This window comes from Eurytemora carolleeae, unplaced genomic scaffold, assembly GCF_000591075.1.
Source record: "Eurytemora carolleeae unplaced genomic scaffold, Eaff_2.0 scaffold5, whole genome shotgun sequence".
In the NCBI taxonomy this organism is placed as follows: domain Eukaryota; kingdom Metazoa; phylum Arthropoda; class Copepoda; order Calanoida; family Temoridae; genus Eurytemora; species Eurytemora carolleeae.
In genome coordinates, this window is record NW_019396741.1 from 582305 (window position 1) to 603059 (window position 20755).

Consider the following 20755-nt stretch of genomic DNA (forward strand, 5'->3'; position numbering starts at 1 on the left):
GACGGCGACCCTGATCACCCTGGCAGTGGTGGACCTGCTGGACTTGGTGAGGATCCTCTCCAGTATCCTCACCACCCTGCACCAGTATACTCAGGTATATCACAGTAAATCCATTAGGCATCACATATTATTGGGACCGGATCGACTTTAGTGACTTGATTTTACGTTGACAAGAAATAATATGTATTGATAGGTGAAAAACATTTAGTTTTATTATATTGCAGTACCGTACTACGTACATTACGTACTACAACCTAAGGGTATTCCCCGAGTTTGGTATAAAACTTCTTCGAATTAATTATGTATATTGCAGTACCGTATAACGTACTGCAGCCTAGGGGTGTTCCACGAGGTGGGTGTGACAATTCTTCTAATTATGTATATTGCAGTACCGTATAACGTACTGCAGCCTAGGGGTGTTCCACGAGGTGGGTGTTGCACTTCTTCTAATTATGGCAACCCTGTATCTCATCTTCCCTTGCAGGTATAAAAGTAAGCTGTCTGCCCTCAGGTTAGAATTAATAAATATCAAGAATTAGTTGAACTAGGTACATATAGTTGAACTACTTCTCTTCTTCCACGATAGAAGTAGTTCAACAGACTAAATCTAGTTCAAATGCTTTTTACTGTTTATTAATTCCGACCTCAGTAAATATAAAACAGAGTTAATAAATTCAAACAAACTCATTTAAATTGTTCTTTATTTTCTTTTAGTTTTTAACAATTTTTTTTATCGATTTTGATGGTTATTATATCGTTAGAATTGACGAGGGTCAACGCAGACCGAAATATAATTTCAATAAATATGGAATTAACATCTAATTTTTTACTCAACAGAGGTTTGGTCCATCATCACCATCACCGAATTTTAAATTGTCCTTAATTGTTTTTAAATCAATCCAAAGTGTTTTAAATTCTCTGTTATGGAAGCAAAAATGTTTTTTTAAATACTCATGATAAAAGGAATTTTTCAGATTTAGAATTCCAATTATGAAGATAAATAAATAGGTTTAAATTCAATGTTAAACTTTTCAACATTTTCACATTCATTTTTTTACTAAAAACAAATTTTAGATTAAAATTATATATTCTTTTTGTAGTTAATTTACATATTTGACAGTATAATAATGATAACGTATATAACAAGAAATTCGTTTATATGTTCCCTCTGGCCGGCCAAACGGTTGGACCGAATGGATTGATTTTTTTTGTGGACACTCATCCCCAGGGGCAACGCCGCCGGGCCTTTTAGTTAGTATTGTTAAATATTTAAATATAAATAGATATAATTCTTTCAGGGATTCTCCTCCCTTGTATTACCCAGCTTCTACATGTTCAGGCTCTCTACCACAAAAGGTAAAAATAAATTTTAAATTATTCTGTTAATTCTTGAAATTTGCTGATAATTAAAAATTTTCAAAGCCATTAATCAACTTCAATTTGGTTTCCAGTTCAGAACAAAAATTGAGATCATAACAGAATTTTCAGCTCAAATAACTTTAAAACTTTATATAAATGTTTTTTGTCATGCGATGTCACTTGCTCGGCTTAACTAAATCTGTTAATGAAGTTTAAATAAAAAACGTTTTTTAACAAAAACAAAATGAAAATGTTTCCGAATTTTAATTCAGAAAATTTAGATTTAAATTTTTAAGGTTTTACTCCCCCTGGTTATCCTAGTAGCTGGAGGAACTGGAGCAGTGGTTTATTTGCTCCCGGAGCTATCAGAGCAAATCACAGATACGGAGAACATGGTCCCACACTCATGTCTAGATTATACAAGGTTATCATCATTATCATCATTATCATCATTATCATCATAATCATCATTATCATCATTATCCTAAGTATAAAACATAAAATTTTGTTCTCTGAAAGGCTCTCTGTAAAACTTCACTTATTACAAATTTGAAATGTTTTTTTTCCCTCCTAAAGAAGGGCCCTCAATGTAACCCTTTAAATAAATGTTTCTGTGAAGGGCCCTATATGTGACTGATGAGAATAATATTCTATTTTGGAGTGATCTCTACCAAACCTTAAAGTTTCAAACCCATTTCCTCCAATTTAATTCAGAATTATAATGTCTAATACGACTTAAAATTAAAACATAAGTAAGGACATACTAAGACTGTAATTTATTTGTCCTATTTGGTGTCTATATATAGATTATATTGAGCTGTATGTAGAATGCCGGGGAGATTCTGTGCGTTCTTCTTGTTATGTTCCTATACCTGGGAACCATAGTTGCTGTCGTCTTCCCTAGGTATCTATACTATCTATCTAAATATTTATCTATCTATCTATCTATCTATCTATCTATCTATCTATCTATCTATCTATCTATCTATCTATCTTTCTGTCTGTCTGTCTATCTATCTATCTATCTATCTATCTATCTAAGCTATTTCTAGGATAGATGAAGAACTAAAGCTGAAAACCTATAATCTACCCTCTGCTCCGACCCTCTGGGAACTAGCTAATGGAGTCGGCAGACCGGTTTGTATATACAATAAAGCTCTTCGCTCATATATATATATATATATTTGTATATTTGTATTTATATATGTTAGCTATAGTTGGCCTAAATAGGCTTCAAACAAAGTCCGAATTTTTTCTTTTCTTTTAAAATTCGATTTTTTTTCAAAAATCAATTTTTTTAACTTCAGCTAGTATTATATAAAATAAATATTTTCGTAATCATCAATTAAAAAATGATTTTCTCAAAATTTTTGTTCATTTTTCATCTTTTCCGTGGCTTCCTCACTGAACAATCTTTCAGTAAAATCGTTCGTTTAATAACAAAAAAGCGAAATTTTTTCAAATATTTGTTAGAAAAAGTCGTTCATTCAGTTAAAAAACTATCGTTTTTCAAAATCCTTTGGAAAATTAGTTCTTTCAGTAAAAAAACGATAGTTTTTTAAAGTTCCTTCCACCGATTTTAAATCGTTTAGTTCTCTGAACGATCCATTTCGTTCGTCCATCGTTCTTTTTTTCTAAGCGACACCCTTTTCGTTCGTTTTAAAAAAATTTGTTTTAAATTTAAAAAAAAAACGATGCCCATGTCTATGCCTCTAGCTGCTGCAGGTCAGACCAGTACTTTAATTGAACAGGAGGAGGTTACCGTGAGATCTGACTATTAAAAAGTTTGCTCAATGGAGTTTGGGATGGAATAAAACGTTTATAAACGTATATATATATATATATATATATNATCACATTCAGTGCTTAGGATCCGGATCCATTGGATCTGCAAAATTTAGTTCTCCATATTCAATAAATATAGTTCCGGATCTATTCGTATTTGATTATTTCTAGGTCTGGATCTAGTTCTATGCGGGATGAGGAGATGCAGGCGCTAGCTCCAGTTGTTGAAAGAGTTTCATCTCTTTAAAACTGATAAATTAACAACTTCAGAACGCTTGCCCGGGAGTAGAATATCATCTTTGAAACTCTTTCCCGGGCATAGTATACCATCTTTGAAACTCTTTCCTTACCATTCTCAAAACTCTTGCCCGGGCGTAGAATACCATCCTAAAAACTCTTGCCCGGGCGTAAAATATCATCTTTAAAACTCTTGTAAAGGCGTAGAATAGCATTTTCAAAACTCTTGCCCGGGCGTAGAATACCATCCTTAAAACTCTTGCGCGGGCGTAAATTAACAACTTCAGATCGCTTGCCCGGGCATGGAATACCATCTTTATTCTTTCCCGGGCGTAGAATACCATTTTCAAAACTCTTGCTCGGGCGTAGAATAGCAACTTTAAAACTCTTGCCCGGGCGTAGAATAGCATCTTTTAAAATCTTTCCCTGGCGTAAAATATCATTTTCAAAACTCTTGGCCGGGCGTAGAATACCATTTAAAAACTCTTGCCCGGGTGTAGAATTGCAACTTTAAAACTCTTGCCAAGGCGTAGAATACCATTTCCAAAACTCTTGCCCGGGCGTAGAATACCATCTTTAAAACTCTTGCCCGGGTGTAGAATAACATCTTAAAAACTCTTTAAGACGTAGAACGGCATCTTTAAAACTCTGTAAGACGTAATAAAAATACATTTTTTAAAGAAATTGGAATGTGTTTATTAAAAGGGGTTGAAGAAATCAAGCAGATGTCTATGCAGATGCTGTGGACTGTATTTTTAAGATATAATGACCCCCTTTTAATATATTTTTGTCTTTCCATTTATAAAAGACAACAAATTCAAAAAGAAGTTTTAATCAGAAAAAAATTAATGAAAACATTTTTGCCATAAATAACAATATGCTTCCCCTTGTTTTGAGTGCGTTAAAACAAAACTTAACAACTTTTTTACTTTTTTGTAACGTACAATGTACAAAAAAGAGATAAAAAACAAATTTTTAAAATAATTTTTCTTATAATACATTCGATTCTTTATCGATCTATCGTTGATTCTTGCCTTTTATTATTTTAAAACTTGTCTTTTATTACGATGCGCAAATATTCTGCCACATCAAACGGCTGAAAAAAGTCACCAAATAAAACATCTTTATTATTTATTTTCTCAAACCATCTAAATCTTGCTCTAAAGTCCAAATTAAAGAAAAGCATTTCAACAAATTTTAAGAAAACATCATATACGTTTGAATCTAAAAAATCCAAATACAAATAAATCATTTAAACAAATGTTTAGAAAAATAAATGCGTTTGAATCTATACTTTATATCTGTAAAAATGTTTACAAAACAAATTCATGTAAACTAACTTATTAAAAGTGCTGCTAATATCAACAATTGTAAATATAAATAAATTTAAGAAAATAAATCTAGAAAGTCCAAATGAAATATATATTACAAGGTTGAATTTTATTATTTTTGCTATATTTTGCTGTTCTAGAAACTGGTTGGATTACCCAGCGTTGCCCTGTAGGTTTATATTATTATTCATTGTCATTGTTTCTATTCGCACTTGGTATTAAAATATGTTTTCTGATTTTTATACGTGAATTATTCTCTGGGCGCGGTTTTTTTATTTTCCAGCCAATTTGGTCCAGCCGTTTCGCCAGCTTTATTATTAGATTCAACATTTAGTTTGCACATCGATACATTGTTGGTAGAAACAATAACATTTTGTTCACGTATACTAACGAACCACTGAAATCATTTCAAAATAACGAACATGTTGATTTTCATTATTAACAGAATGTAACACAGGACACTTTTAGTCCATTTCAAGTACAGGGTCGCCTTTAAACCTGCTATAGCATACTGCACAGTACACATACAGACAATAAAAGGCAAAACGGGACGGTTCGCCAAATGAACCATTTCCTGCTAGTGAAATTTGTGTGCTTAGGGTTGCCTCACCATTTTTTCATCCTCTTCTGACAAAGCCATTCTAAAGTAAATACCCTACTCCATAATAGTTTCTTGAACAAGTATCTATCCATGGAACAACTCAGATTCTCTTGACTATAAATGTCAACACACGGCTACAATCCCGTGAACTATCAACGCCACTACCACTGGGCGTGATCTCGTTAGCTATCGATGTCAACAAGGACACGTGCAATTAATTGATCAATGTCTCAAACAGGACACGATCCATACGGCTATAATCCCATGAACTATCAACGCCACTACCACTGGGCGCGATCTCGTTAGCTATCAATGTCAACACGGACACTAGAAAATAACCGATCAATGCCAATATTACGGACACAGTCCTATGAGCTATCGATGTCAACCGGACACTAGCTCATAATCTATCAACGCCAAACCAATGGGCGCGATCTCAGCTCGTATGTTTCAAGAACATAATTACTCTCTCTACAGTAATCAGATCTGAGTCTCTATATCAACTGGTGTATTTGAGGTTTATATGTTACAAGTTAAACATAATAGACGTAATTACAATTTCTACATCTGAGCTGCAGTTAAAAATCTGAAATCGACGAAAAGATTTGAAAATTATAGATTTTAATCTTTGCTTTATTAATACCTCTAATTGTCTACATTCTACATTTTACAAAAATTTACATAAAAACGTAATTCATGATACACACATAAGAATTGATACAATCCATAGAAATACAATAACGAGGTCATAGTTAAACATGGTTATAGTCGTAATATTTCAAGTCAATGTAAAAAAACCAAAAGTAACAATCTTAAGATTCTTCATATGCATATTATTTAATCTTGAACTCAATGGAGACATGTTAAAAATTTTAAATTTGAATGCTTAAATAAATCAAAGTAGCTGAATACTTGCATCAAACTCTACTTTTCTATCACTGAATCTTTGCAACCTGATGGTGTAAATCTTTCATATATGTAACTTTAAATATTTTATCTGTATTCAGAGTTGATATGTTAAAAAAATAAGAGTTTAAGACAAGAAGTTACCTCAAATCTGTCTGAAAATCAAGATTTCTTCTGCTTTAAATGAAGTTTACATATTCAAGGAGCCATTAATGCAAGAAAAAAGCTGAATTCATTTTTTAAATTAGTTTCAGCACTCCGCAGTCTTATCTATTGAGTATAAAATTTGTAGCATACAAAAGTGACTTTGAATAGAATAAAATATAACTGTTAAATGATTTAATTAATCGATTGATTGGTTGATTGATTGATTGATTGAGTCAGTGTTGTGTTGGATCTATGGCCTCTAGATACTTTTTCTCCAGAATGTATGGCATCAGCTTATGCCTGAAATAAAATTTAGATTTAAAAAAATATTTAAATTTTGAAGAAAAAAAAAATCAAATAAATACATAGTTAAATTTATAATAGTTAAATACATATATATATATACCCAACGCTGCCCAGGTTACTAATTTACTACCGACTTATACCCTCGTTGAAACGATTCTACTGAGAAACTAAATAAAAAAAGTCGAACCATTTAACGTAGAATTCTCAAAACCAAGATGAACATTCCTGTGGGTCTCCTGAGTTTCCCAATCAAAATTTGAAGCAAATCGGTCCAGAGTTTCCTGAGTTATGATCGGACAAACAACAGACAACCAGACAGACAGAGATTACAACTTTACATATGTACTAGCTCGGAAACACAGAGCTGCCCAGGTTACCCGCACTAAGACAATTTTTACCGGGGAACCAACTCAAAACCAGCAAAGAACATTCCCGTGGGTCTCCCAATAAAAATGTAAGGCAAATCGGTCCAGGGGTTCCTGAGTTATGATCGGACAAACAAACAATAAAAAAGGAAAAAATTTTGAAAAAAATGTTGAAAATAAATGTTTGAAAAAAATTTGATTTTTTTAGCCCATAACACCCCCCCCGCCACCCCTGAGTGTCCAGAAAAAATTCCAGCCCAATCGGTCCAGCAAGAACTAAATGATTTAGCAAGAACTGAATAATTTAGCAAGAACTGAATGATTGCTTCACCCTTGAACAGACAAAGGTTTAAAGGGTAACGTTTTGAATCGGACATGCCACTCTACTAACGGAAGGAAGGTCACTTGAAATAACGTGTACAGTCCCTTTAATATTTTTGACCTGATTGGTAGGAAGAAGAATAGAACTACAGGGAAGATCATCTTGGCGTAGGGCCAGGGGATGAATCCGAACACGCACAGGACCAACAGCTGAACCAACTAAACAGAATCAAATCTGAACTCAGATCCTTCTAATTTTGAATCTGGGGATCAAGAATTGTTCTCCATCAAATCATACTGAGATTTAGGTGTTACCATTGAAAAATTGTCAAGACGACATTTTATAAATACTTTCGAGGTTCTCCAAAGTTCTGAGTCAAACTTTATCTAAGTAAAATAAAATTGTTTGAAAGGGACTGTCAAGGAAAAATGAAAGGGGTATAGGATAAAACCTTAGAATCTCAGGTTTTGAACGATACCTATAAGATATCTATCATATGTTCCTGTCTCGAGAAATTGACATAAAACTGTGTCAAAATTATACCAAAAGGACATATGTCAGATTTTGTATAAAAGTTGTAGCATTAAACAGAGCTGGGAACTTTTGAATGGTATATATCGGGATTAATGCTTGATCCACTCTTTTTCTTAATCTCGAGATTAAATAATGCTTGTTCTCCTCTTGTTATTAATCTCAAGATTAATTAACCGATCGGGATTAAGGATATCCTATTCTAAAGTTTCCAGCTCAGATCATATACAACAATTACGCAACCAACCTGAAAACGACTATTTCTCACAGCAACCTGAAAATCTCAGGTTTGCTCCTGCTATAATTATTTAATTTTTATTTTCCATTTTTTATAGATATAATTGATAATATTATTACATTTAATCCGTATAGTCCGTATTACGTCACCAGTACTTCAGCCAATGGTAGTGTAGTATACTGGTCACGTGATTTCCGTCTGTACCACGTGACAACGATACTGCACTGTCATTGACTGAAGTTATTGTTTTAATGAAATAAAGGTAAAGTACCTGACAGCATGTAAAGATATGCATGTTCTTTTGAGGAACAGATTTCACGTAGTGGTTTGGCGGGTAGGCTGCTTGCTCTATAAAACAAGGGAAACAGATTAGAAAAACACGACAATGCATAAATAAAGGGTTTAACATCATGGATTTATTTCAATTCAACATTTTCTAAAATTTGTAAAGTAAACTTTTAAAATGTAAGAAATAAAAATATGCATGACTTTTAATATGCTTCACGAAAAAAAAGATTCATGGACCTGAAGAAAAACTTTTGTTTTAGATACTAAACATCAGAACATGCAAACGTTTATTAATAAAAATTAGATAAATTCAAATTATTATGAATAAATTCGGTAAAAGAAAAAATTCGATTCAAGATTAATGTTTTGGTTAATTGAATAAAAAAATTAAATTTAGACAAATTGTTTAAATGCAGAGTTTGAAAGAAATATTTTCTGTTTCGGTTCCTGTAAACAGTAGAGATACTCGTTCGAACATCTGATTGCTGTACAGTGCTGTTATAGCCATGTACAGAAAAAGACCATCAAGTACAGCCTAAACAAAACATTTTTTATACTTAGTTCATGCTTTATTCACTTATCTTAGCGATGAAAAGCATTGTATTAAAATGATAAAATGGCTGTAGTGTATAGTTCAATTACTTTGCAATTACTCGCGGATTTTCTTCAGAAAAATTAGGAGATTTGAAAAGTTTTATTTCCAATTCGATTTCAAAATAATACAAAAACTGGTAGAGGTTCTTTGTCTGAACGCTGTTACTTAAAGTACAATATTGTGTTAAAAACATTTTTCAAACACTATTAATTTGGCATTGCGCTAAGATAATTCGGTCGACAGTTTTTTTTCCGATGCAGAATTTTGTTTAAAATGAAATGAAAAAAATATTGAATTAAAAGTATTCACCTTTGGCACAAACTTGAGAACATACGGTAGAAAAAGAAGACTTAGCCCTGAAAAAAACGATTAATATTAGATATCATTGAAAGTTACCATACATGTTTTGTTTCATGCAAAGTAGTTTTATGCTTCTATCTTAAAAATCATAAAGACAAATCTTCGCATTTTTTCCTACGAACGGAATGAAAAAATGTGCGAAATTTTCGGCGAATTTTTTTTTCGCGAAACGATTTCCTCATTTCGCTGGAATTTTTTCAAAACTCAAGTATGATGGATTTCCTTCAAACACCTGGAATTTCTTCAAAACTTAGCAATCCCAAAAACTCCTGTTTATTGGAATACCTCCGAATCTATATGAACTCAACTTCACCTCTTGAAATCCATCCAAAACCCTCAAATCCTTACAACATAATTTAATTCCTAAGTATTGATGTGATACTTTACCGACACTCCTTGATTAAAGAGTACCACTTATTCTTTTTATTATTGAAAGACAATCCTGCATTCGATGAAATAGGGGTCGGCAATCCTAACCGCCGAAACGTTTCCAAGAAAAAAAAATTTAAAATTGTTTTTACCTATAGCAATATTTGAGAGAATATTAGTTAGTCTTGTCTCACGAACATACGTTACTACATCCCTTGCATATCCTCCTAACCAACAGTTCACATTTTTAACCTTTTAATATATATCTATGTATACATATATATATGTTTAGATATTTATATACTTTGATTAAAAGATCAAACAAAACAAGTTAAGGAACAAACCATTTGCCTCAACCTTTAGTTTTAATATCCTTTAATCTTTGTAGTCTGGTTGTAAACACTAACATGTCAATTTTTGGCTCTTAGATCTAGCCGAAATCTTAATTTAAGAGAAATAATATCAGGTTGCAAAGATACAAGGTATAAAAAATTATAGATGTATTCAATTAAAAATATTAAATACTGAAAGAAAAATTCGGTTTAAAGTTTTTCTAATTTAATCGAATATTTTTTTTAAATGAAGAATAAAATAATTTTAATAATAAACTGTTCCTTCTACTCTAGTCTCCACATCTGCCAAACATCTAAAAAATAAAAAATTTTAAATTTTTTTTTAAAAATCTAAAAACCAAAAAGTTTGTCAATTCTTTGTTTAAAAGGATATAAATTGATCACTTCTTTTGCACTTTCTAAATCCTATTTTCTATAAAAATTTAAGGAAGGAACTTTTGTACTGCTAAGCATTTTTTTTGTAGTTTAACTGATACTTAACTCCTTTTGGAAATCTTTAAAGATAAGGATTACAAAAATGCAAGTCAGCTGTTATTGACAGATTAAGCACTTAAACTCCAAGTTTCCCCTTTCGATATAGAATTTAGTTTCAAATCTAAAATCCATGAAAAGTGTTAAATCTTTACCTAACATGGAGCGGGGAGTGTGGTAGAACCGCGTGCATGAACGGAAGTCCGAATATCGACAAAATGGCGTTGATGGCGGATATTACAACTAGAAAACAAAATGGCATGGATGCCGGATATTACAACTAGAAAACAAAATGGCGTAGATACCGGATAATACAACTAGAAAACAAAATGGCGTTGATGGCGGATATTAAAACTAGAAAACAAAATGGAGTAGATGCTGGATATTACAACTAGAAAACAAAATGGCGTTGATGCCGGAAATTACAACTAGAAAACAAAATGGCGTAGATGCCTGATATCAAATAATTAGATATATGGAGCTCTTTAAAACTATTTCCGCATATTGTTCTAAGGTTGAACTGTAGATTACATAGCCAGGGAAAAATTATAAATCGTGAATTTTGTCAAAAAAAATGTGTAAAGTAGATATTTCTTCTCATGAACAATAATTTGTTAATCAACTAAACAAAATGTTATAAAAACTGTTTTTTAAATTGTTTAAAATATTTGTGATATAAAAAATAATTTTTAAGTAATTTTGTAAAATAAATATTACCTAAGTCCCAATGATAAGCATTACCCTTCTTTAATCTATTCTCTGGACTATTAACCATGGCAGCACTAAAATAATATTTCAAATCTAAAAACAGATTTGACAATTTGAATATATATATATGTCTGATCTAAAGAGAAAACCAAATTCTAAATATCTATAATTCAATGCACAGTTATAATGAAGACGACTTTTCTATCTAAGTTCTCACAATCTTTTTTCAATTTACAAGTTTAAAAGTAAACAAAAAATCATGTATATTCAATATCCATGCTGTAGGAAAGCTTTGTAGAAAAAAAATTTGAATTGAAATCGTCTTTATTGTATTGATATATAGGAGAACGACTTTACCTAATTTTTAACTGAACTTCCTGAGTTTGCAAAATTGGTAAAATATGGTTTAGGCGAAAGGGCACGTTTCATTTTTCTGACCAAACAAATTAAGTGCTCGTTCAGTTCCTTGGAGTTTTACACCTCTAGCAAAAAATGGTAGACGTAAGCCTAACCTCTACGCCCCCCAAAAAATACCTCCAAAGTGATCCAAAAATTGCCTGTTCTCAAGCAAAAATACCTCCAAAGTAATCCAAAAATTGCATGTTCTCACGCAAAAATACCTCCAACGTGATCAAAAAATTGCATGTTCCCACGCAAAAATACCTCCAAAGTGATCCAAAAATTGCCTGTTCTCAAGCAAAAATACCTTCAAAGTGATCCAAAAATTGCATGTTCTCAAGCAAAAATACCTCCAAAGTAATCCAAAAATTGCCTGTTCTCACGCAAAAATACCTCCAAAGTGATCCAAAAATTACATGTTCTCACGCAAAAATACCTCCAAAGTGATCCAAAAATTGCATGTTCTCATGCAAAAATACCTCCAAAGTGATTCAAAAATTGCCTGTTCTTACGCAAAAATACCTCCAAAGTGATCCAAAAATTGCCTGTTCTTACGCAAAAATACCTCCAAAGTGATCCAAAAATTGCATGTTCTCACGCAAAAATACATAAGTATTTTGCAATTACGTATTTAAAAACGACGCGTCGAACAAGAGTTTTTTATATATTGTATACATGTCTATGCCTACAACTGAGAAAAAATTGCCAAGGCGCTGCTACACTTCAAAGTCGACCCAGTCTTGAAAATTGATGCAACTTTTTAAAGCAGTCTAGATCGCTGGTCCAGATATCCTTATTTATATATTTTTTATCTAAGAATTAGACAATTCTAAATTGCGGTACGCAAATTCGAGTAGTAATTTGCCATACTTCTTTTAAATTTTAGATAAAAACAAGCACATCTTAAAATACATATGGAGAGGGCTACAAAAAAGTATAAGTAAGTTGGTTTGGTAAAACTAAAGGCCAAGGTGTGCGACACTTTAAATTTGAGGCTGTCTAAAAATTTCATGACTAACTTTTAGAAATGTCTATATCTCTGCAGTGCATTGTGAATTGAGGTGCATTGTGCAACCGATTAAATAAGTTGGTTTTGATGTTTACCTGAAAAGTACGACCTGGAAGTTGAATTGACCGGCTTCATAGCGGAAAGGGGTCAGTTTTACATCCCTAGAGTTACAAAACTAACTTTAATAATGAAATTAAAGTATTCAGAAAGATATAATCTTTCACACCCACTTACACCCAAAGAAAGGTGGAGGGGGGGGAGGGGGGTGATAAGGGGTCACATAACGCATCACCCTTTTTTAACTTCAACTAAAGGTATCATAGAATATAAATTTATCACTTCTTTTGCACTTTCTAAATCCTANAACGCATCACCCTTTTTTAACTTCAACTAAAGGTATCATGTAATGATAGATCAAAATTAGATAAATTTTATTTTGCGAATTTTTCGCTAATATTCCGGAAATTCTAGTTCTGTTTCCTAAACATTGCGGATCCAATGATGCTGAAGACAACAACTGCAACCGGAAGTGCATAATCTGACAACAGCTCACGCTTCCTGAACAATATCCGGTTTAGTAATCAACATCTATGTTTAGAGAAGAAATCTATCTAGAGAAACATAAAGTTGGTACCTGGGTGAAAGATATGGAGTTTTAACAAAGTTGAAAAGAGTTAGTCCGAGCCACACAGTTCCAACCATTAGTATAAGGTAGAGAAGGCTCACCTCCCTCTCACATTCATATTCTTCTTCAATATGCGCAGATCTCTCTTTTCTAGAGACATAATTCTTTTGTAAACCTGACAGGGATATATATGTTCTAGAAAAATCGTTTCCACCAGCCACCGCTAGAGAAAATCTTTTTCCTCCAAAGATATATTAAGGTATGTTTCAAGGTAACAAATAAATCAATTTTTTAGGTACAAAGTGTGGACAAACATGCAAGTTGATGTCTTAACACAATATTAAAAAAAAATAATAAATTTTTTTTTGCCACACTGCGCTGTAGGAAAAGCATTTTGACGAGAGTTTGTCATATAAAAAAGTTTTACTTAAATCGAACATTCTTTTCGATATTTCTTTAAATCTTTAAGAAATAGAAAGTTAGGCTATCGTAAAAATGTTTTCGATTGTTTTAAAACTTTTTAAGATTGTTTTAAAAACTTTTTAAGATTGTTTTAAAACCTTTTTTGATTCTTCTAAAAATTTTTTAGAATTAACTAAAAATAATGTTGAACAGTTTGAAAGTGAGCCGATTCTTACAGAATTTACGTAATTTCCCAATGCATTTATACCTGTAACCTAACTATTTTTTAATTTAATCTAAAATGACAAAATACATAACGAACTGGTGAAAATTCTGTTAGAATTGACTAATATTCAAAAAAGTTTTTAAACTAATCTTAAAAGTTTATAAAACAATTTAAACATTTTTAGAACAATATAAAAGTTTTTAAAGCGACCTCAACAAGTTTTTAGCTTAACTAAAATTTTGTTAGGGCATTATAGAACATTTTTATGTTAGCCTATTTATCTATTTATGAGAAAAAATTTCTATGATTAATTAAAGTATGAAAAAAATGTTCGATGTAAGGCAAACTTGTAATGCTTTTCTTACACTGCAGATTAACCTTAATTTACTGACCTTGAGAGTGCTGATATGAGCGGGCTGGTCAGGTTAAATGCTTCAGGTAGAGTTTTGTTCAGGTCAGCTTGACAGGCAGCATTACTGGCATGAAATAGATTTAACAATCTGAAAATCTTCCCCTTTACTAAATAAAGACAAGCATTGATTTTCTGACCCCTATACTGAAGTCTAAAATCTGTGATGTGTTTTTATTATCTAACCTGTATCTAAATCCTATCTGTGATTACTGATTTTCTAAACACTACTTGTGGTTAAATAAAGACTATCTGTAATTATCTAAAGACTATCTGTGATTATCTAAAAACTATTTGTGATTATCTAAAGACAATCTGTGATTATATAAAGACTATCTGTGATTATATGAAGACTATCTGTAATTATTTAAAGACTATTTGTGATTACATAAAGACTATCTGTTATTATCTAAAGACTATCTGTGATTATCTAAAGACTACGTGTGATTACATAAAGACTAGATGATTATCTAAAGACTACCTGTGATTATCTAAAGACTACCTGTGATTATCTAAGGACTGCCTGTGATTATCTAAAGACTACCTGTGATTATCTAAGGACTACCTGTCATTATCTAAAGACTACCTGTCATTATCTAAAGACTATAGCTGTGATTATCTAAAGACTATATGTTATTATCTAAAGGCTATCTGGGATTATCTAAAGACTACCTGTACCTCCAAAGTGATCCAAAAANTCTCTCTTTTCCAAATTTTGAATAAATTTAACCTATGAATCCAAATATTTACAGAGTTTCAGGTCGTTATTATAGTCTCATTCTTTGTGAATAAACAGCTGTAGGTAACAAAATGGCTGCCATAGGTAGGAAAATGGCTGCTGTAGGTAGGAAAATGACCGCTGTAGGCAGGAAAATCGCAGCCATAGGTAGAAAAATGGCTGCCATAGGTAGGAAAATGGCTGCTTTAGGCAGGAAAATGACCGCTGTAGGCAGGAAAATCGCAGCCGTAGGTAGAAAAATGGCTGCCATGTGTTACATAATAACTCTGCCAATAAATATTATTAACCTGGATGAGAATTTCATAAGTTTTGAAAGGTTAAAGAAAGCGTAAAGGAAGAGGAAGAAAGAATTCCATAAACCAACCATGCCATAAAATGGTAGGAAACTAATATACAAATAAATCACAATCATAAACACAGAAATATCTAAAATCTAGTTTTGCTATCTGCTTGTCTATGGGTGAGCCGGTTTGTTAGTGTCTATGACGTCAGAGCGGCTCAACCAATTTGTTGTGAAAACTTACATAAACCAAAGGATGGCTAATGACTGGAAAAAAGAAGAAAAAAAATTGGCTCACAAAATTGTTGTTAAAATATTTTCAAATTAACGAATGAAAAAAAGAAAATATGCAAAACTTTGTATCTAAAGGATTTATACGAAGCAAAAATGGTGGCATGTAAACTCTGCGAAAGCAACATTCAGAAACAAAAAAATATCAATTGATTTGGCTAATAGAAGGGTGAGTGAAATTAATATAAATCTATTTGATAGTATGACGTGAAATATCCCTGATATCAAAATCCTCCGCAATAAGAAGGATAATCTTGGTAAACAGAACAAGTGGAGCAGTAGTCATTACAACAACTAAAATAAAACAAAAATAATAAAGTTTTCACAAAATTAGATTAAAAAAAGCTTTTCTACCCTTGTAAGCAACATTACCTCTAGCATTACTGCAGCTGTGACAAACTTTTTTTACGAATTTTCTACGAGATTTTAATCTATTGAGGCGAGTTCATAGTTATGAAATAGAAATTTTAAATGGAATCATTTAAAAATTTGAATTAACAATTTTAAAAATTAACCCAAATTCCTGAACCCCCCCCCCCCCCTCTTTAAAAAAGCAATAATTGTATCATGAACAGGGGGAGTAAAAAAATGGGATTAGCGTTATAATAGAAAACTTTTTTTTTGCAGGGTTTATGTTTTTGGTGGAAAAATTACTAAAATAAAGGGATTCAAACGCAAAAATAATTTTGAGACATAACTAGCGCGAAGCAATTTTTTTCTGAAATTTTTTTCTTTTATATTATTTTTATTATATAGTTTCATAAATAAATATTGATAAATAAAATAGTTATCACAAAAAATCCGCAAAAATATCACTACAAATCTGCTCAAGATTAATCGTAACAAATCTATATCGCAAAAAAACAACTTTCTCTTCTGACAATTGTCATTCAAAATTTAATTTTTAACAGAGAATAGATATTTATAAATAAATTTTTCGTTTTGATATTTTTTCGAATAAAATATTTTCTAGAAATTTTTCTTGTTGTGGCATTTTGATCAAATTAAATCAGGCTTATACTACTATCCTAATAAAGGTAGACCGGGAACGAAGCTGAAAGCTAGAACTCCAAGTACTGTAAACTAAACTACAGGTTAACCATCTGAAAGCTAAACCTCCAAAAACTGTTAACTCCAATCCACTTAGGCCATCCCTGCAACTTATGATTTGATTTGATTTTTGACCGGGAACGAAGCTGAAAGTTAGAACTCCAAGTGCTATAAACCAACCTAAAGGTTGACCGGCAAAGAAGCTGAAAGCTAGACCTCCAAGTATTGTAAACTAACCTAAAGGTTGACCGGCAAAGAAGCTGAAAGCCAGACCTCCAAAAACTTGACCGATCAGAATCTTCTCCACATTTATTCTACCGCTTGTATTGTCATCCTTGTATAAAACAACAGTTCAGATATTTAAGTATTGCACATACACACAATGTTATGTACAGCACGTCCCATATTATATAAGACTATCTTCTAGCTTTAAAGCCTAAATACGAATGTATTTCTCGAAAAACCTAGCATTTTCTGCATGCAAATTTTTACATCAGCCTTTTAACATTTTTCAAAATGATTCTGTCATTTTAATTTTTCTGATTAGTCCCGAAAATTTCAATTTAGAGCAATTAACGATCCAATTTTATGTGGGAAACCCTGTACAAAACATGTCTGTAATGTTTATCATCTATGCAATACGTTTAAATGCATTCATTTTTAAGATTTTTTATATGATACATACAGATTTTGCTAAGATACATGCAGATTTTGATATAATACATACAGATTTTGCTAAGATACATACAGATTTTGCTAAGATACATGCAGATTTTGTTAAGATACATACAGATTTTGCTAAGATACATACAGATTTTGCGAAGATACATAAAAACTTTGATAAGATACATGATACATACAGATTTTGCTAAGATACATACAGATTTTGCTAAGATACATACAGATTTTGCGAAGAAACATTCAGATTTTGCTAATGAATACAGATTTTGCTATGATACATAAGATTTTGCTAAGATACATACAGATTTTGCAAAGATACATACAGATTTTGCTAAGATACATACAGATTTTGCTAAGATACATACAGATTTTGCTAAGATACATACAGATTTTGCAAAGATACATACAGATTTTGAAAAGATACATACAGATTTTGTATAATAATAAAGATACTAATGATATTTTTCAATCAAGAAATATTTGTAGAACTATTATATAAAGAATAAAATACTTATTAATAAATTGAAATTCTACAGGGTTACCTACAAAGCAAAAAAAATCTTCAGAGACGACTGTACAGAATTTATACTGTCTTTTTAATTCTGTATATTCATGATGATTCCCTGCAATTTTAAATTTTTTTCTTTCTCAACGCATTTTAAAGACTTCATTTCGACTTTGGATTGCTATATTTGAAGAGTTTCTGGTCGTCTTTACAGTCTCATCTTTTGTGGGTAACCCTATATTTATTAACTTGGTTTGAATTTCATTCCTTATTAAAAGGCAAAAATAAGCTATGACATACCTGAAGATTACCAAATGCAATAGCTGGAAGAATGATACTGAAGTATAGAAAGAAAGATGTTGAAATTGTTTTAGCAATTGATTTAGGACCTATAGCAGAGCATACATTTCAAAGATAGATTCATAAATTAAACAACATTTTTTTTGTATAATTAAATTAAATTGACATTAGTTTTAAAAATATAATTTTTTTGCTGAAATGTATTCCTATGACTCCATCTTTAAAATCAGACCAGTAGAATGGAAGACGATTTGTCAGATCGTTCCGAATGCCGCGTCCAACGTCTAAAAACCGGAAGGAATCATCCTTCGTGGATTTCTTCGGCAAGAGGGGAGCTGACTCATCCAAATATAACTCTGTAGCTGCTTTCTCAATACTTTTCTTAAACTCCATTTCGTTATTGGACTGCAGCAAGGTATGCCTAAATAGTTTACCAAATTAGTTAAAGCATTTAAAAAAAACTAAGAGATTTTAAATGAACATGATGAATGATTTTGTTAATTTTTTCTAATATCAAATTAAAACAAGCAAAAAGTTTAATTTTTTCAAGATTTTCACAAGTTTTTATTTTTAGCAGACAATTGTTTATAAACTTTCTTTACACAATGCTTTGATTTATCTACTGCCAGATAATTTATCATTTTATTTGCCTAAATTTATCTTTCTATTTGTAAGCCATCAGATAATTTATTATTTTATTTGCTCTAATTTATCTATATATTTGTAAGCTGACAGATAATTTATTATTTTATTTGCCTAAGTTTATCTATCTATTTGTAAGCTGACAGATAATTTATCATTTTATTTGCCTAAATTTATCTATCTATCTGTAAACCATCAGATAATTTATTATTTTATTTGCCTAAATTTATCTATCTATTTGTAAGCTGACAGATAGTTTATCATTTTATTTGCCTAAATATTTCTTTCTATTTGTAAGCTAACAGATAATTTATCATTTTATTTGCCTAAATTTATCTATCTATTTGTAAGCTGACAGATAATTTATCATTTTATTTGCCTAAATTTATCTATCTATTTGTAAGCTGACAGATAATTTATCATTTTATTTGCCTAAATTTATCTATCTATTGGTAAGCTAACAGATAATTTATCATTTTATTTGCTCAAATTTATCCTTCCATTTACAAATAATTTATCAATTCATTTGCCAAATTTATCCATTTATTTATCTGCTATCATCGACAGTTTATTATTTTATTTGCCAAATTTATCCATTTATTTATCTGCTATCATAGACAATTTATTATTTTATTTGCCAAATTTATCCATTTATTTATCTACTATCATCGACAATTTATTATTTTATTTGGCTAAATTTATCCATCTTTTTATCTGATTTACCTGAGCTGAATACTGGAGAAAAGTGTTGAGAAGGTTCGAGCCGTTTCCAGAGAATTTTTAGTTCCTGAAAAAAAAAATATTATAAAGTGAATTTTAATAATAAGCTGGGTTTTCTCAAACTAGAGGATTTGCACTTGCAAATAGAGGTCACAGAATCGTAATTGTAATTTTGCTTAAAATGGACATTTTTTAAAAAGCCGTTGTTGATATTTTACTCAATAACTGTGAAAAGCACTGAATCAAAAAACGGAAAATAAAAATAATTCGTTACATGATAAAATTATTTAAAAGAACAGGGTTGCAAAAAGAAAAATTATAAAAAGCAAATTAATCCTCTTCTAAAGTTCTTGTAAAAAGTAAATTAAAAAAGTTCTTAAATCCTTTGAAGAAGAATCATTAAATAAAATAAGAAATAAGAGGACTACAATATAAAATGTTTTGATAGGGTACCCACTACCCATAGGTTTCCTCAAAAAAAATTCAGCCAATTGTGTCCCGCCGTTTAGACAGGTTTAGCTAACATATTGACAAGAATGAAATTCTTATTTATATAGATTCGTTATTCTGAAAATAAAATATACTCTGTGCTGAATAAACAACAATGTAATATGATAAATGCAAATATAAGTTAAATGATATTGAATATTATGAATTAACAATGGCTGCCTCTTCTCACTGTATAATCTTGAAATAAACTGACTACAGGATTTTCTTATCCTGATATTGCAGTTTGACCGGCATATCCTTGAACCAGCAGGGGCAAGCACAGGATGGAGGCAATCCAGGGAGCACATGGCAGGGGCCAGAAAGGTAGAAAAATGTCTTTTAAAATTTATATCTAAACCAAAATTGTCAAATGCTTTGTAAAAAAGAAGAATTAAAGCTGGGGTGGGAGGAGATGGAGTTTAAGTGTTTTATTCAACCTTTACCTTTAACATTTCCTGGACAGAGTACTAGGATAAAGAATCTTATTTCCTGAGCAGATTCTCCTAGATTAGTTCCTTGAGATAATTCAGCTACACCAACCAGCCTAGAATAGATTAGTTCCTAGAGATGATTCAGCTACAAAAACCATCCTAGAATAGATTAGTTCCTAGAAATAATTCAGCTACACCAACCATCCTAGAATAGATTTGTTCCTAGATATAGTTCAGCTACACCTACCATCCTAGAATAGATTAGTTCCTAGATATAATTCAGCT

At 31.3% G+C, this 20755-nt stretch overlaps 1 protein-coding gene across 1 annotated transcript in view; it reads right to left on the reverse strand.

The window, feature by feature from the left end:
* Positions 1 to 5884: 5884 nt before the first annotated feature.
* LOC111708063 (sodium bicarbonate transporter-like protein 11) overlaps positions 5885 to 20755 on the reverse strand; it is a 23966-nt gene continuing 9095 nt past the window's right edge. Inside the window, exons 6-25 of the mRNA XM_023481315.1 lie at positions 20483 to 20583; positions 19554 to 19617; positions 18395 to 18609; positions 18189 to 18277; positions 16940 to 17036; positions 15871 to 15946; positions 15339 to 15467; positions 14326 to 14511; positions 13315 to 13455; positions 13161 to 13238; positions 12776 to 12841; positions 11282 to 11346; positions 10720 to 10807; positions 10355 to 10386; positions 9893 to 9967; positions 9321 to 9367; positions 8864 to 8951; positions 8400 to 8476; positions 7480 to 7577; positions 5885 to 6666 (exon numbers count right to left, since the gene is read on the reverse strand). Of these exons, the coding sequence (XP_023337083.1) occupies positions 6600 to 6666; positions 7480 to 7577; positions 8400 to 8476; positions 8864 to 8951; positions 9321 to 9367; positions 9893 to 9967; positions 10355 to 10386; positions 10720 to 10807; positions 11282 to 11346; positions 12776 to 12841; positions 13161 to 13238; positions 13315 to 13455; positions 14326 to 14511; positions 15339 to 15467; positions 15871 to 15946; positions 16940 to 17036; positions 18189 to 18277; positions 18395 to 18609; positions 19554 to 19617; positions 20483 to 20583 (1879 nt within the window). The 3' untranslated portion in view covers positions 5885 to 6599. The remainder of the gene's footprint in view (positions 6667 to 7479; positions 7578 to 8399; positions 8477 to 8863; positions 8952 to 9320; positions 9368 to 9892; positions 9968 to 10354; positions 10387 to 10719; positions 10808 to 11281; positions 11347 to 12775; positions 12842 to 13160; positions 13239 to 13314; positions 13456 to 14325; positions 14512 to 15338; positions 15468 to 15870; positions 15947 to 16939; positions 17037 to 18188; positions 18278 to 18394; positions 18610 to 19553; positions 19618 to 20482; positions 20584 to 20755) is intronic.